This window comes from Eublepharis macularius, chromosome 16, assembly GCF_028583425.1.
Source record: "Eublepharis macularius isolate TG4126 chromosome 16, MPM_Emac_v1.0, whole genome shotgun sequence".
Taxonomy (NCBI): domain Eukaryota; kingdom Metazoa; phylum Chordata; class Lepidosauria; order Squamata; family Eublepharidae; genus Eublepharis; species Eublepharis macularius.
In genome coordinates, this window is record NC_072805.1 from 2415460 (window position 1) to 2432857 (window position 17398).

Genomic DNA, 17398 nt, shown 5'->3' on the forward strand with positions numbered 1-17398 from the left:
TCATTCCCACCCTGCAATCCAGAGGTCGGCTCTAAATACCAGGGATCCCACACTGCTGCCCAAAGGAGGGGTGGGGCAAGGGCTGTCCCTGAGGTGAGGTTGTCTGGAATACTGGGCAGTGGGAGGATACGTGGTTCCAGCTCTGCAACCTTGCCATTCAACCACCAACCCTGACACAGCTGCCAAGATTGTGTGGTAAATTTCTGCTGGGGACATGTGTGCTGATTTTTGCCAATTCCCTCTTTCATTGTACATCACCTATTTGCCCCTCAGTTGTTTTCTGAGGATCCCCTGTCCCACAGAAGCAGCCATTTGGAGAACATTTTGAGATGGAGTGGGTAGGAAGGAGCAAGGAAGTCACAATCCAGTGATAGACATGCCTTTAATGAGTAGAGATTTACAGCCAGATCCTCTCCAGGGCCCTTCAGGTTCAGGAGCAGAGGAGGCATCCCGCATAATAGGCTCACAGCAGGCATCACTATCCCTCACCCCCCTCCTCCTAAAACAGTTTAAAGCGTTCCCCAGCAGCAAGAGCTCTTCGGCCTCCTCCACAGCCCCCACAGGTGATTTTTTGGGAGTGGGAATCTCTGCTGCCCCAGAGCCCTGCCCAGTACAGCTTCCCGCAGGGCAATTGGGACAATCTTTGCACTTTCCCTCATGACCATCCTTGGCCCCTGGCCGAAGACTCATTGTGCCAGCAAAGAAGAATTAAGGAGGAAAGAAAAGGATGCAACACTGTGAGCCCTCAGCCGAGGTGCCCACTGAGCAGGGGGAGGGGGTAGAGCCCTAGCAGTCCAAGAGACCTGACCAGATGAAGCACTAATAATCAGTGTGAGCCACTTCCGGTTTGGGATTCATGGAGGTCTAACGCAGCTCCATTTGTGGAGCTGACCGGATTGCCGTTTTAACCGGCCGGAGGGGTGAAAATAACCCGCGGCCGACTGCTCTCAGGCGGGGAGCAGGCAAAGAACGCTCAAGACCCTAGGGTGAGTTAGATCTCGGACGAGGGGGGGCTCTACACAAGGAGTCTCCCCCCCGATCCTTGAGGTCCCACCTTGCGACGGGTCGGCTATAATCTCTGCGGCAATTTTGGGGCCAATTCGGCTGGCATAAGACCTACATACCCAAGCTTCGATCGGGGAGGGAAGTCGAGAGGAGAATTTAAGATCGAAACAGCGATTACAACCCGAGAAAGCTGGAGAGAAGGTAAAGATCGCTATCTCTTGAAACGGGACAGATTGATAAAAACAGAGAGGAAAGAAAGTAGACTTTTAAACTGCAACAGACTAGCGAAAAGGAGGTGAAGACTCGGCAGGAGTTGTATTTTAAAAGAGACTAAGTTTAAAGAAGTTATTACAAAAATCGGACTATTGTTTTGAATACCTGTGGTTTTGGAGCTGTGGGAAAAAGACACCATCGCGAGACCTGCTGTGGGAAGACGGGAGACAGGAAGTGCGTAACAACAATAGAGTGGCTGGAGGGAAGCGGCCCTTGCCAAAGGACAGGAAGTGGGGAATCGCCATCTTTGAAAGTGGAAGGGTCGTGGCTTCAGCGGAAGAGGAAGTAGGCCATCTTGGATTATAATAACATAGAGAAACCATAGAGAAAAGACGCCCGACATTTTGGATATAAAAAATTAATTTTGGCAAAGATTGGGACATTTAAAAAAAAAAAAAAAGGAAAACGTTTAATTATACGCCACGGAGCTGAGGAAGAGAGCAGATTCGTGGGAGCGAGCTAAAGCAAGCCCCACGATGTCGAAAAAAGAGTGGCAATCGGCAATAGAAAACTTGGACAAAAAACTTATAGACATGATGAAAGAACTTAAGGACACGAAATTGGAGCTTATTAAAGAGGTTAAGGAAGTTACACAGACAGTAAAGTCGGAGCTGTCAGAAGTGAAAAAAGGTGTGGAAACGATTAGTAGTGAATTACAAGGAACGCAGCAGAGAGTTAAAACAGTAGAAGACGCGATGGAGAATTTAATAGACACGCAACAAACAGAGATGAGGCTGGTGAAGGGGAGGATGTCAGTTGCAGAAACTAAACACATGGAGAAGCAGCTTCGTTTTCGCGGTCTGCCAGAAGTGGAAGGGAAGTCAGCGCAAGAACAGATGACTGAGGTGTTGGCTGATTACCTGGGGAAGGAGGAGGCGGAAATTGTGGCTATCCTAGATGTGGCGTATCGTGTGAACTCGAGAATTGCAACCCAGAGGAAACTACCAAGGGATGTGATTGTGCAGTTTACAACTAGAAATATGAAAGAGAGGATTGTGACCAAACAATTTCAAGATCCATTGGAGATTGATGGCAAGACGATTATTATAATGAAGGAACTGCCCAGATCAGTGTTATTGGACAGGAAAAAATATAGAGTGCTAATTCAGACTTTGAAGGACATGAATATCAGATACAGATGGGAGTTACCGGAAGGAGTGTCCTTTGAGTTTGGAGGGGCAAAAAAACGCATCAGATCTGAGCGGGAGATGGAGAGATTTATCAAGGACAATGAAAAAGACTTACCAACAAAACCATGAATATGGAGTGTAAAGTATTATCTTGGAATGTAAATGGACTAAACTCACCGAATAAGAGAAAAAATATTTTTCATTGGCTACTAAAACAAAAATGTGATATTGTTTGTTTGCAGGAGACCCATATTAGAAAACAGGATGTAAAATATTTAAAATCTGGAAAATTGGGCAAAGAATTTGTAGCGGCTTCCAACAAGAAAAAAAGAGGAGTGGTGTTGTATATAAAAGAGGAGCTGCAGCCAAAATTTGTTATGAGAGATGTGGAAGCTAGATTTGTAGCAGTGGAATGTAATTGGAACTTAAAGAGAGTGTTGGTAGTCGGACTTTATGCACCTAACGGTGCAAAGGAAAGCTTCTTTGAGGACTTAAGGAAGCACCTAGACGATCTTGTATATGACCAGATAATTCTTGCTGGAGATTTCAATGGAGTGACAGATTTGGAATTAGACAAAAAGACTACAAAAGCACAAAAGAAAAGAGGACTATTGCCAAAGCTTTTTTTTGAGTTGATTCAACAAGAGACTCTCGAAGACGTATGGAGGAGAGAATATCCTAAAACCAAACAGTTTACTTTTTATTCTGCAAGGCATCTTACATTATCAAGAATTGATATGATCTGGGCCTCAAAGGACTTAGCGCTATGGACTAAGGAGGTAGAAATAATGCCGATGGTAGGCTCAGATCACAACCCAATTATGTGGAAATTTGGAAAAAGGAGAAAAAGGAAAGCCTGGAGAATAAATGAGGACCTGTTACAGGAAAGTGAGAATATGGAAACACTGAGAAGAGAGACTAAGTTTTTTATACAATACAACGTGAATAAAGAAGTACCAACCAGTAAAGTTTGGGATGCGTACAAGGCGGTTGTAAGGGGCATACTAATGGACTTAAATGGTAGAGCAAGGAAAAAGAAAGAGGAGAAAAGACAAGAGATTGAGGAGAAAATAAAGGCCAAAGAAGTACAGTTAAAAAAGAGACCAGGGAAAAAGAAAATACATCAGGAAATCAAAATTCTTCAAGAACAGTTAACAGCAATGAGTAACAAAGAATTGGAGTGGAACCTTAAAAGACTGAATCAAAAAGCTTTTGAGGGTGCTAATAAACCTGGGAAATATTTGGCATGGCAATTAAAGAAGAAAAGGGAAAAGAAAATAATAAATAAAATTTGTGAAGAAAACAAAACGTATTTGGAGCAGACTACCATTAGCAGAGCCTTTTATAAATTTTACGCTAAGCTGTATAATAAAAAAGAAGTAAACAAAGAATCAATAGCATCATATTTGGAGAAAACCAAACTTCCAGAGATTTCGGAAGCTTGGAGAAATAAGCTGAACAGTGAAGTAACTGATGAGGAAATAAATATGGCAATACAATCCGCAAATCTAGGAAAGGCGCCAGGGCCAGATGGACTTACGGCTAAATTTTATAAGACAATGGCCAATGAACTGGCACCATTCCTAAAAGAGGTGATGAACGGAGTTTTTAGGGATCAAAGAATTCCAGACACTTGGAGCGAAGCGAATATATCATTGATCCCAAAAGAGGGCCAAGATTTGACTAGTGTGAAAAATTATAGGCCTATATCACTACTCAATAATGACTATAAAATTTTTGCGAAGATATTGGCGGAGAGATTGAAGGGGTGGCTCTCGGAAGTCATAGAGGAGGAACAAGCAGGCTTTTTGCCAGACAGACAAATAAGAGACAACTTAAGGACAGTGATCAATGCTATTGAATACTACGACAAGCGTTGTGACAAAGAGGTTGGTTTCTTCTTTGTAGACGCTGAAAAAGCGTTTGACAATTTAAACTGGGACTTTATGTTTGCCACTATGGAAAAGCTACAACTGGGAGAAAGATTCGTCAGAGCAATCAAGGAAATCTATAGAGACCAGACTGCAGCAATTGTAGTGAATGATGAATTGACCAAAAAATTGACGATTAGTAAAGGAACAAGACAAGGTTGCCCGTTATCTCCATTGTTGTTCATTTTAGTATTGGAGATTCTGATGATACAAATTCGACAAGATGAGGAAATACGAGGAATAAAAATAAAGGATTATTCATATAAGGTCAGAGCATTTGCAGACGACATAATGTTAATTGTAGAAGACCCACTGGAGAACATGCCAAAAGTGATAGATAAGATCAAGGAGTTTGGAGATTTGGCAGGTTTTTTCATTAACAAAAAGAAGTCAAAGATATTATGCAAAAACATGACTAAGCAGAAACAACAATTGTTAATGGAAACAACGGATTGTGAAGTAACTAGTAAGGTGAAATACTTGGGAGTTGAGCTGACTGCAAAAAATATAGATTTGTTCAAGAATAATTATGAAAAATTATGGACTCAGATAGAGAGAGACTTGATCAAATGGAATAGATTGAACCTGTCATGGTTGGGCAGGATTGCAGCAGTTAAGATGAATGTGTTACCAAGAGTAATGTTTTTGTTACAGACAATACCAATCATCAGAGACTCTAAACAATTTGAAAAATGGCAGAGGAAAATATCAGATTTTGTTTGGGCAGGCAAGAAGCCTCGAGTGAAAGTAAAAGTTTTACAAGATGCAAAGGAGAGAGGCGGAATGCAACTGCCCAATCTGAGACTTTACCATGATGCAATCTGCCTAGTTTGGCTAAAAGAGTGGATGACATTAAAGAATAAGAAACTATTAGCCCTAGAGGGATATAAAAAAATTTTTGGATGGCACGCATACCTATGGCATGACAAAGTAAAGGTCAACTCGATGTTCCTGCATCATTTTGTAAGGAGAAGTCTATTTACAATCTGGAAGAAGTATAGAACTTACCTACAAGAAGGAACCCCCTTGTGGGTGGTTCCATATGAGGTGATAGATCCGAGAGCTGTGGATAATGAACAACAATGTTTAACGTACAAAGAAATAACTAAGATTGAAGTATCTAAACTTAGAATAAAGACGCAAGAGGAACTATCACCTAACTATGATTGGTTTCAGTATAGACAGATTAGAGACTTATATAACTCAGATTTTGCAAAAGGGGGCATACGAACAGAGAACTCGGAACTAGAGCAGACCCTTCTTAAAGAAGACAAGAAAAGAATATCCAAGGTATACCAAGTATTGCTGAAATGGTATACTGAGGATGAGATAGTTAAAACACAGATGGTGAAATGGGCTATAAATTTCAATAAAGAAATAACAATGGAGGCATGGGAATACTTGTGGAAAACTACAATGAAGACAACGACATGTATCAATATTAAAGAGAACATTTTCAAAATGATCTATCGTTGGTACATGACACCAAAGAAGATTGCGCTAGGGAATTTGAATACTTCTAATAAATGCTGGAAATGTAAGAAACATGAGGGCTCCCTCTATCATATGTGGTGGTCGTGTGAGGTAGCTAGGCAGTTCTGGGGGGAAATAATAAGAGAAATGAGTGAAATTTTACAGTTTCAAATAAATAAGAACCCAGAACTCCTGCTGCTAAACTTGGGAATGGAGGGAATTCCAGCCCATCATAGGACGTTGATTTTTTATATGACTGCAGCAGCTAGACTTTTGTATGCGCAGAAATGGAAAGTACAAGAAGTACCAACTATTGAAGATTGGATCTACAAATTGCTGTATATGGCTGAAATGGATAAGATGACAAGAAAACTGAGAGATCTGGACTCAGGGCAGTTCAACACAGACTGGGAGAAGCTGAAACAATACCTGGAGAAGAAATGGGAGGTGGGAGGAAAACTGTGGCAGTTTGAGAACTACTGAAATATAATAAAAGTATAAAAGAGAGGGGTGACTTTACCGGGGGAGGAAGAGAAATGTGAATTTATAAGCAGTTAGATTAATTGATTGAGATATATATAGATATGTATAGGTCAACTGATAGAGAATAATTAATGATAAGGTTTAAACATGAGGATTGACTAACTAACAATATTTTCTTTCTTTGACAAGATTTATATGCACCAAACTGAATGTATAGAAGAGTTAAATTGATTGAGTATCTGAGGAGTTATATAGAATTACCATAAAAAGTTGAAATGAGTAATATATAGAGAATAAATCAAATTGTTTGATTTAAATGTGGGAAATTTTTATGGTTTATATATTTTTATAGGTTTATATAGAATTATTCAAAACTGGAAAATGGGATAAATTGTTTATCTAAAGACGTATAGTTTGGGTGTATAATAATTAAAGGAGTTAATGATGCACTGCTTAATATAATGGAGAATGTATATCTGTTTTAGACAGAGGAATTTAATAGAAGTAAGGGAAAAGGGACAGAGGGTGGGAAAGCTGTTGGAAGTCAACAAAAGGGGGGGAAAGGGAGGGGGTTAGAAACGAAAAATTAGGGGAAAATTGATTGTAATGTAAAAATAAAAATGTTCTAACCCAATAAAAAAATTTTCAAAAAAAAAAATAATCAGTGTGAGCCCTCAGCTGAGGTGCCCACTGAGCTTGGCCCCAGGGCCTGGCAGCAGCCCTGGAACCAAAGGGAGGGGGTAGAGCCCTAGCCCAGCACTCCCAGAAACCTGACCAGATCAGGCACTGATAATAATCAGTGTGTGCCCTCAGCTGAGGTGCCCACCGAGCTTGGCCCCAGGGCCTGGCAGCAGCCCTGGAACCAGAGGGAGGGGCTAGAGCCCTAGCCCAGAACTCCCAGAAACTGGCCAGATCAGGCACTTATAATAATAATAATCAGTGTGAACCCTCAGCCGAGGTGCCCAGTGAGCTTGGCCCCAGGGCCTGGCAGCAGCCCTAGAACCAAAGGGGATAGATCTCTATCCCACCCACCACACACTCAAAAAATCCCAGCTCCAATGCACTCTCCATCTCTCTCACAAAAGGCTAGCAACAGCTCTCTCCCACTCCACTGCCTGCTGAAACTGAAAGACAGAACTGAGAACACAGTGCCCTTTTATAACCAGAGGTCTCATAGGGAAAAGCAGGAGGTCTGTGGTTGGCAGTCAGAACTGCCCAACAGGGGTTGCAGGCATGAGATTGGAGTGCCCATGGCTACAGAACACCACCCCTTCACCCTCCCTCCCCCCTGGTCTCCGCTGCCATGTAACCAATTGTAACCAATTTGGAGCTCCACACTTGAAAGGAAGACCTACCCATCAAGCTAAGTTGGGCTCAGATTGGGGTTTCCAGGGCGCCAGAAGGAGTGCAGACAGAGTTCAGGCAGTCCTTGCCTCCGTTGCCAAGGGAATTGATTGAAGGTGCCTGACCGTCTGGCTTCACGACAGCAGACGAACGCAATGAACGAGGCTTGCAACCACCACTTGTTGGTTTGCAATGGCGCCTCATGAACAGCTTGTTCATGAACAGACGAACGGGCTGTTCGTGGGGGGGGGGGTTCATTCGTAATGCTGTTCGTGCCCATGTCTAGTCAGCAGTGTGATGTGGCAGCTAAAAAGGCAAATGCTTTCTTGGGCTGCATCAAAAGAAGTATAGTGTCCAGATCACACAAAGTGACAGTATCAATTTACTCCGCTTTGGCTAGACCTCACTTGGGGTCCTGTATTTAGTTATGGACACCAGAGTTTCAGAAAGATGTTGACAAACTGGAACATATCCAAAGGAGAGCTCCAGAGATAGTGAGAGATGTGGGGACCAAATCCTATGAGGAAAACTGGTAGAAGTTGGGTATGTTTAGTCTGCAGATAGGATGTGATTTCGCGAAGATGGCACTTTGCTTATGCTGAACATTGTTCCTTAGATGTCCTATATTATATGAGTACATTGCTTTTGTTCTGTAACCCACCTTGAGTCTCAGAAAGCCAGGCAATAAATGATGTCTCTTAGTCATCCTCAGTATAGATTTTAGCACAGCTTTTTTTTGAGCTGGAATGCCCTGGAACATTCACGTTACTGGTGTCATGTGGGTATTTTTTAAATGGCCTGTTTTGACCATTTGGGGCCCATTTAGGCCCATATTGGGCCACTGCTGGGCAGGGGAGGATTCCCCCGCATGGCAGTGCCCTGTTCCGGGCCGACTCGGGCCCAATCCAGGCTGTTTCAGGCCTGTTTTGGCCATTTTGGGCGCATTTAGGGCCCAACATGGCCCAGGTCAGGGCCAAAATGGCCCAGGATCAGACCGGTGTCAGGTCCCCCCACCCGACAGCAGCCCATTCCAGGCCATTTTGGCCTCAATCCAGGCCATTTTGCTGCTGGATTGGCAATTTTAGGCCTATTTAGGGCCTGAAAGGGCCCAGATTAGGGCCGAAACAATCAAGATAGGGCCTCTGCTGGGCGGAGGAACACTCCCCCACCTGGCAGCAGCCCGGTCCTGGCCATTTTGTTAATCTAATTATTGCTAATGTTTGAGATTTTTCTCCAAATCCTACAGGTTTGTAGGAAAATGCCCATTGTCTGCACTGGGTCCCGTTAAGCAGGGTTTTTTTGATTTGCGCTTTGGGATTGTCAGACTATGGAATCCCTATTATCTAGAGTTCGTCTCCCCCTTCTGCAAGAAGCACAAGTTTCTTATGCAAGACTAGGCTCTGATACAAGTGTCCATATTTCAAGGCCTAAAGAAGACTTGACTGAACCAAGGCATTGTTGAGAATGAGATACAAAACAAAACCAGCAGTACATCAAACCCCTCGTTCCCAGCCTCCCCCCATAGTTCCGTATGCTGAGAACGTGGACGTGGGAAGGCCCGGGCTGCCAAGGTCTTTGGCTGAAGAGACAGATAAGAAGTATTTTCTCCCATGGAAAATGCGGTCCAAACAACATCTGGGCCTGGAGGGAGAAAAACTTTAACAACTGCAACTTAAACATGGCAGAACTCTGGTTAAGAACATGAGCCTTAAAAGAGATCCTGACAGAGATCAGCGTTCAGAATTAAATATAAAATGTGGGTTAGCTGTTTGGGGTGTGCAGACCAAATCCTTTGACTCTACAAGGTGCTTCAGAGTGAGAGGTTTTTGAAAGAAGCTAAGCACGTAAGGGGGAAAAGTGAAGGAGAAAAGGCCTATCTAAGCTAGTGGAAGTTTAAGGGATACTGTTGCAGGAACAGAACAAATGCAGATTTTTTTTTTTTTAAAAGAATAGTTATTGGAAGAAAGTCATCTGATTTTAAAACTAGGTTTTAAAATATTTTTGTGGGTATAATTTTTTTAAAAAATAGCTAAATTTTGAATTTCAGTGTGCTACTAATCTCTTACAGAAATTCATTTTATTCAAACATTACCATATTACATACATTTCAGTTTGCAAAACAGAGCAAAGTAACCCACTGTACCTACCAACTTATATCTGCATCTCTGCACTCTAAAAAACTGTTTCACCACAAGGAACCTCTGGGATTATCTGATTGTTCTGCTTATCTGTTCCTTAACCCCTAGATGTGCAACTTTCAGTGCGATCCTAAGCAAAGTTACTCTAGTCTAAGCCCATTTATTTCAATAGGCTTAGACTGGAGTAACTCTGCTTAGGATTGTACTGCTCGTCTTTCCGTTCTCCCTCCAAGTCCTCTCTTGCATTGCCCCTAGCTGGTCAAAAGTGAAAAAACCAGCTTTGATTCCTGGCCCAGGTGATAAGTGAGTACTTGTGAGAACGGAGGCAGAATTCTCAACAGCACAAGGGGCAGTTTGCGGTCAGTAATATTCTTAGGATTGCCGTCTCATTATGGGGCAGCACTACTGTCGTTCACAGAGCGGCCAGCAGAGAGGGAGGGGGGAGGGAGGGGGGAGGGAGGGAAGGAAAGAACTGTATAAATCATTAGTTAAGTAAAATCTATTTTTTCATAATCGATTCCTTTCCCTTTAATGTTTCCTATCTAATGAACTTTTATCATTTTGTTTGTTACAGGATGCCAAGTGATTTGTTTTGTTAAATTTGTTTTGGTCAAGGTAATGGAGGGGCAGATAGAAATTTGTCCAGGGGCTTTGAGAGCCCTATATATACATATAGCCTGTTACGGCTTCCTTCACTCATTTACCTTATCTCCCTGCCTCCTTTCTCAATGGCATCGCAAACCCATTTTCTTCACCTCCCCCCCTGTAACAATGTGACAAACTTAGGAGGAAACCCTGCCAATTTCATCAGCAATAAAAGCCTTGCTAACACTGGTTTTTCTATGCACCACCACTGGTTCGAATAAATAATTGTGAAAGACGGTAAGAGATTCCCAGTCCTGTCAATTTCAGGGCAGAGAGAAAAGGCAGGAAAGGCAAAACAATGGTCAACGTGGAGAAGTGAAGGATATAAGCCGCTTTGAGTTGCCATTGCATGGGCTGTGTGTGTGTGTGTGTGTGTAAATGTCAGGCTCACTTTCCATAGCGTTACAGAATGTGCATCAGAGCTGGAAGTTATGGGGTATCTTTCCCCCATACTTGCTGGAGGTGCTATCTAAAACAGGAATTGTGAATAGTGGGATGGCACACTAACTCAAGTATGGCAACAATATCGAGAGCTCAATCAAGACTTTGATTTCAACGTAACTAGGCCCATCTTTTTTTTGAATGTTGTGCTGGTTCAGCCTAAAGAAAAGTCCAGTGTAACTCTAAAGTTTGTAAATGATTATGCTTAAGCTTTCATTCTCCCTCCAATTGATTTGTTTTACCTTGCGGCCTCCTTTTTATTATTACAGAACGTGTAGCTCCATGGACAGGAATGGATATTCTGTATTGCAGAACAAGGTGGAAAGTGCAACTGCTATCTGCTCTTTGAAGTAATTTCAAAGGGTAGCCATGTTTTTGTTGTAGAAAAATAAAGAACAAATCAATTAATGAAGACTAATCAAGTGTGTGGATGATACACATAAAGAATGAATGATACACATAATGAAAGGGCAGAGATTTCAGCCTCTCATGGAATACAGAGATGATCAAGTGTAAGCAAGTAGGATAAACGATACCTAATCAAAGGAGATGCCACATGACGCACAATTTCACCTCTAAATGCTTACGACATGATAGTAAGACCCAATTAATGTCCCTAAAGAGTGGGTCCTGTTACTGTCTGTACCCCATGAGAGGCTGGAACCACTGGTCTTTTTCATCATTCCATGTCCATTCCAGTCCCTTGCACAAGCACTCACACCAGAGTGATTTACAGCGGGTGGCTCTCTGCTTCAAATCCACCTGTTTTGTTTGGTTTTGTTCTTTGAAAGCTTCAGCTGACAGCAACGGCTTTATGGCAATGTCGTCTTCCGTAAGTTCAGACACGGACAGATGGCTGAAGAGCTGAGCTCACTTTTGTCTTTACCTGTAAGAGAATTCTGCAAGGACATCTCCTTTCAGTGATAGCTCTTCATTAGCCCATAGGCTGAAGGACAGTAATGGAAATGCAGCCGAGCTAGTAATGCGTTAGAGGTTCTCTCAAGCTGAACACCTTGACTTTTCTTATTCCAGACATGGACTGCACAGGTATTTTTCAACAGCTCAGAAATCTCTGAAGCTTTGATCACTTCAAAATACTTTCTCCAGTCCTGCCAGCAGATGGGATAAAAAGCTTCCTGTGGGAGAAGAGAGACACCTCTGCAACCTTGGCTGCTCCAGAGGCTCTGGATGGAGCACCACTTCTTCAAAACACGGGTGAGGAGCTGTGGTGGGCCCTGGTGTCCCCAGATCCACCGGCTGTAATTTGCCATAAAGTCTCGCATACAGAGCTCTATGAACTGGTGTCTTGGTGCAAAAGGGAGGAAAGCCCCATTCAGTAAATATTTTGACTGGGGGCCAAGCACATTGGTGAGGTTTTTCAAGCTCTTAAGAACAATGAAATCTGTATCTAAGTAGATTCCACCACATTTCCACACGGTGGCTATTCTGCAGGCATCAGAGAGAATGGGCAAGAAATAAGGTTCCCACCTCTGTTGGGCAAGCAAATACCAGCCAGCCAGGGGAGTATGCGAGAGAAGTCCTTCATGTCCAAAGGTTTGATTTCAATGTTGGTGAAGCAACTGAGCAAGGAAATGCCCAAGTGCTTTAGTGAGGTAATATTGTGCTTTGCCAAGCCCTTCTTAAGGACAATAATTTTGGATTCCGGGTGAAACCTAGCTGCGAATTCAACAGAGCACATAAACAGGAAATTGGCCACCCGGATGCAGGACCGGGAGGAGGCACAGAGAGAGGACACTGAAACCCTGTAGGGAAGCTGTAGAGCCGACTCTGGTCTTTGACATCCCAGGTGATTCTCCAACAAAGCATGATGGAAATAAACATTAACTTACAGGTGACAACAAACACAACCCAGAGTCTGTGACTGGCCAACACCTTGGTTAATTTCAGCAGTTTGCACATGGTCTGCTTGCTATAACGTTTTTAACTTTGAATAAAACCAGTATGAGCTGCAAAAAAGAGATAAATCAGGATAAATCACATTATATTGTCGAAGGCTTTCACGGCCGGAGAACAATGGTTGTTGTGGATTTTCCGGGCTGTATGGCCATGGTCTCGGCATTGTAGTTCCTGACGTTTCACCAGCAGCTGTGACTGGCATCTTCAGAGGTGTAGCACTGAAAGTCAGAGATCTCTCAGTGTCAAACTGTGGAGAAGATGTTAGCAGGTAATTTATATCTACTCAGGAAGGTGGGTTTGGGTTGCGTCATCCTGTAAGAGTTTCCCAGGGTGTGGAATGCTAATGGCGGGAGGCTTCACTGTATCCTGAGGAGGTTCTTTTGCATATGGATTGGTGCTTGATATGCTAATCTTATCTGCAGGGCTATTGTAAGATGTAGAGTATTTTATTAGCCTGGTGTTTTTCAGGACTGGAAACCAAGCCCTATTCATTCTTAAACTCTCTTCTTTCCTGTTGAAGTTGTGCTTATGCTTATGAATTTCAACGGCTTCCCTGTGCAATCTGACGAAGCAGTTGGATGTGTTGTCCAGTAGATACTGTGTCCTGTTTGAGTTAGGCTATGTTCAGCCACTGCTAATTTTTCAGGTTGGCCAAGTCTGCAGTGGCCTTCATGTTCTTTTATTCTTGCCGGGATGCTACACTGTGTGGTCCCGATGTAAACTTGTCCACAGCTGCAGGGTATGTGGTATACTCCTGCAGAGCTGAGGGGGGTCTCTACTGTCTTTTGCTGATCGTAGCATCTGTTGTATTTTTCTGGTGGGTCTGAATACTGTTTGTAGGTTGTGCTTTTGCTTACACTGACTACAAGCAAAAAGCTAAAGAATAAAAAAGATATTCCTGCCTCTTGCTGCAGTATCACAACCTCACCCCCAACTCAACAGTATTCTGCTTGCCAAGTTTCTTCTAAACCAGGCATCAGTGCCTACCTTGCAAAGGGAATCCCCCCCCCTTCTCTTTCCTAGTTTACAGCAGATGCCAGTTTGCTTCACCTTCCTCTGAGCCAGGATATGAGCCTCACTCCCAGGGGCACCCATGCACGACTTCTATTTTTTCTCTTTCTGGATGAAGTTCCGCTTTCCAGAATCAACAAACCCTACAGACAATGGAGCAGAGTTTTCTAGCCCAGCAGAGTAGGTGTCAACAAGCCACACTGAGTTCTCTCTACTTCTCCTCCCTGTTCTCAATAAATCAACAGTTAAACAGCAATTAGGAGATTGTTGGTGAAGAGATTAACATATTTTTAAATCCTCCCCCCCAATGCTTATTAAATCTACCAGAAAAACATAACATGGTACTCAACCAAGTCAACAATTCTACTAGAATTATCTCATTTCTTTCCTTCTTCAAAACAACTCTTTGCAAATTAAGAACTACATAGAGCAGCAGTGAATTGGTAATAGTAAACCAGGAAAAATAGCAGAAAAGTTGCTGTTCCAAACACCTGAAGTACTCATTTGTCCCTCTTCACGTGGCACGACTCTGAGGCTCCTGGGAATTCCCACCAGATAAACAGGTTAGTGAGCACTATTTACAGACACTGACACTTTTGTAAAGGATCCGCCCAACCTCTGAAAGGGAGCACTTGCAACACTAAGAAAGAAATTGATTACTGCTTAACACAAATATACATACTGTGGCTGACAGGGGCGTAAAGCCCATGGTTAGCATTCCACAGATGTTACATCAGTAATCCTTACAACTGCCTTTGCAAGTCAGCCTTGTATTATTAATGATCCTCAATAGTACAGACAAGAGATTGATAATGGGGAAAGTGATGGGCAGCTCCATCCTTCTTATCCGCAGCTGTGGCACCATTGGAGGAATGCCAGTGGACTGCTGGCATCACTAGTCAGCATCCTAAAGGTTGGTGTGGTTGCCAACTTCCTGGGGCAAGAGTGCCTGTGTCCTTGTAAACTACACTGGTTGGTTACAGCACCTTCATTAGGTCTCTCCTCCTCACTGCATGCCCTTCTGTGGGATGGCTGTGCCAGGTGGCCAACTGGCAGGAGAACAGCTGGATGCATGCTGGCCATTGCTGAGGTGGGTGCTCCAGTAGGCTTGGCATGGCATGCAACTGGGCCCCATCCTGTCCTCTGCTGTTGGGTTGGAGCCTGCAAAGAAGGCATAGAGGGAGTGCAATTCGGCGGTGGAGGATACAGCGCAGGACCTCCCCACCCCAGCAGAAGGTTCCCTTGTGCCCCCCCCATGGAAGCCATGTTTCCCTTTTCCAAGCCACTTGGGTTCCCAGCTGCTCAGTTATGAGTCCTTGTGAAGCCACTATTTTGTTTTTTACTGACTTTTGGAATAGCTCATTCGGAGAGAACGGACCTTTGGATACTTACCAAGAGGGGTCCTTCTCCTCTGAAGGCAGAAGGACATCTTGGGGGTGATTCCCTTTGCCCAATCAGGAAGGCAGGAACTTAATTTTCTTCTTCTTTCCTCTCAGAGCCTGGAACACCCCCTTCTTCAGTTTGGGTGACTCCAAACGGCAGTCGTTTCTGGTATTGGCACTGCACGTGCTGCGGTTTCTTTACCAGGCAGTCAGGGAAACAACTCGCTGGAGAAGCTCTTGCTTTTTCTCTCACTTTTACAGCAGTTTTTGGTCATTAGCTGTGCTGTGCTGACATTTGGCGCTGGGATAAGGCTGCCAACAAAGCGGAGCGATATAATTATCTTGAGGATATTTTTCGTCTAATTAACGCAAAAACACCTAATCACGTGCCAGCCATCTCGTTCCTGAAGAGCCAGAGGACAGGTTCACTCTTCGAAATTTACTGTAAGTCGCTGCTTCATAAACTGAGTCTGTTTACCTTTTTGGTTGCATGGGATTTACAGCAGTTGGTGTTATCTTAAAGCTTCTAGCTGAGACCAAGGTCATCAATAACTAAACGAAGAGCTCAGCTTTCTGCCTAACTTATCTCACTGTTTCTGGTTAGTGGAGTCACACTCTAAACACTGCTGCACATAATTATTGGAGGGCAGAACACAGAGACAGAGACAGAACTAGAGACAGAAGCAAAGAAATGGGATCCTCTAAATGCTCTTGTGAGACGGGGGATTCCACCTCTCCTCCTCCAGCCTCCAAGCAAAGTAAGATCGGTGACTATTTTACTTGTTAATATCCCCCTGTACACCATTACGACTTCTAACCGATATGCAGCCTTATACCCTGCTTCTGAGATACTGCAGGATAATTATCTGCATGAGGAACAACATGGAAGCTATATCTCACCACTACCTGAAGGTGGAGATAATGACAGGGAGACCAGTAACATACTGAATGAGTTCTCTTTACTGATGGCCAAAACAGTGGAAAGGATTTTTGGACAACTAAATACAGTGCACTTAAAGCTTGACCATTTAACTCAGCTTGTAACCAAGCTAAACTACAGAGGCCCTATAAAAACAAGCTGTACTAACTGGCCAACAACTGGGCAATCTCCCCAATCACGTCTGGGAGAAGCACCAAGGAGTTGTGTGGGTCCCTACTCCCTCCAGTCTAGCACAGCAGATGACTCCCACCAGCTAGTGCTACAGCCTCACAAGATCTGCCTGACCACTTGCCGCTGTAATGAACATATCCCTCCCTGGAATACAAAATTTCATGTGTTACAACATCTGACAGAATTAGCCCACTGGACCTGAGACCAATAGAGACTTTCAGTGATACTTATCAGGCACGCAAGCTGATATTAATTTTTGACAGTCCATCTATAGGGGTGTGCAAGGCCTGCCTGTTTCGGTAAACCTGATTTGGTTTTAACTGAATCAGGAAACTGTTTCAGTATTCAGGGAATACCGAATTGGCAAGCCGTTTTGGTATTCGCGTTTCGGCTTGATTCAGCCATTGTTTTCAATGAGAAAACCTTCTCCCGGCTTTCCAGGAGTCTGGGGGGGGGGCATTTTCTGTCTGAATCACACCAAACTTGGTGGAGACCTTCTCCTAACTCTCCTCTAACTACCCTCCAAGTTTCAGAAAGATTGGACTTTGGGGGGCCATGTTATGCCCCCCTAAACAAGGTGCCCCGTCCTCCTACACTCTCCATGGTTCTTTATGGGGAAAAACAAGTCATCTTTCTAGGTGGCTTGGGGTGGCATTTTGCAAGCAAAATGCAACCAATTTTCGGGGGACCTGCTCCCACCTGTCCTCCCACCTTCCACAAAGTTTCAGGCAGATTCCACTTTGTGGGGCCATTTTATGCACTATTCCCTATGGGGGAAATAAGAGAGGCTTGTCTGGCTAGGGGTGGTATTTTGCATGCAAAATGCCCCCAACCTTCAGGGGACCTCCTCTTACCTGTCCTCCCACCCTCTACCAAGGCCCAAGCTGATCCCACTTTGGGGGGCCATTTTATGCCCCCCCAAAGGTGGTTCTCCTGCCACACCACTTTGTCTTTCTACTGTGGGGAAGACTTCCACACCATAGAAACACATGGGATTGGGGCTGCCAATGGCCACAGCCACAGTCCACCTGCACCCAAACTGCCAAATACCACACACACCCTCCCCAAAACCTAACCTCCCCTGTCCTGTGGCTAGCCACTTTCTATTGATTCC

General features: G+C 43.8%; 1 protein-coding gene and 1 long non-coding RNA gene across 2 annotated transcripts; both read right to left on the reverse strand.

The window, feature by feature from the left end:
• Positions 1–9045: 9045 nt before the first annotated feature.
• LOC129344096 (uncharacterized) lies at positions 9046–15436 on the reverse strand. Its single transcript, XR_008598362.1, has 3 exons — positions 15184–15436; positions 14778–14952; positions 9046–9280 (listed from the first exon to the last, which is right to left on the reverse strand). It is a non-coding gene; the product is annotated as an uncharacterized LOC129344096 (long non-coding RNA).
• On the reverse strand, positions 11343–12827 carry A4GALT (alpha 1,4-galactosyltransferase (P blood group)). Its single transcript, XM_055000595.1, is given in 3 exon segments — positions 11343–12391; positions 12394–12579; positions 12582–12827. Coding segments are annotated over 3 exon segments (999 nt in total). The 5' UTR covers positions 12784–12827; the 3' UTR covers positions 11343–11780.
• Positions 15437–17398: the final 1962 nt, after the last annotated feature.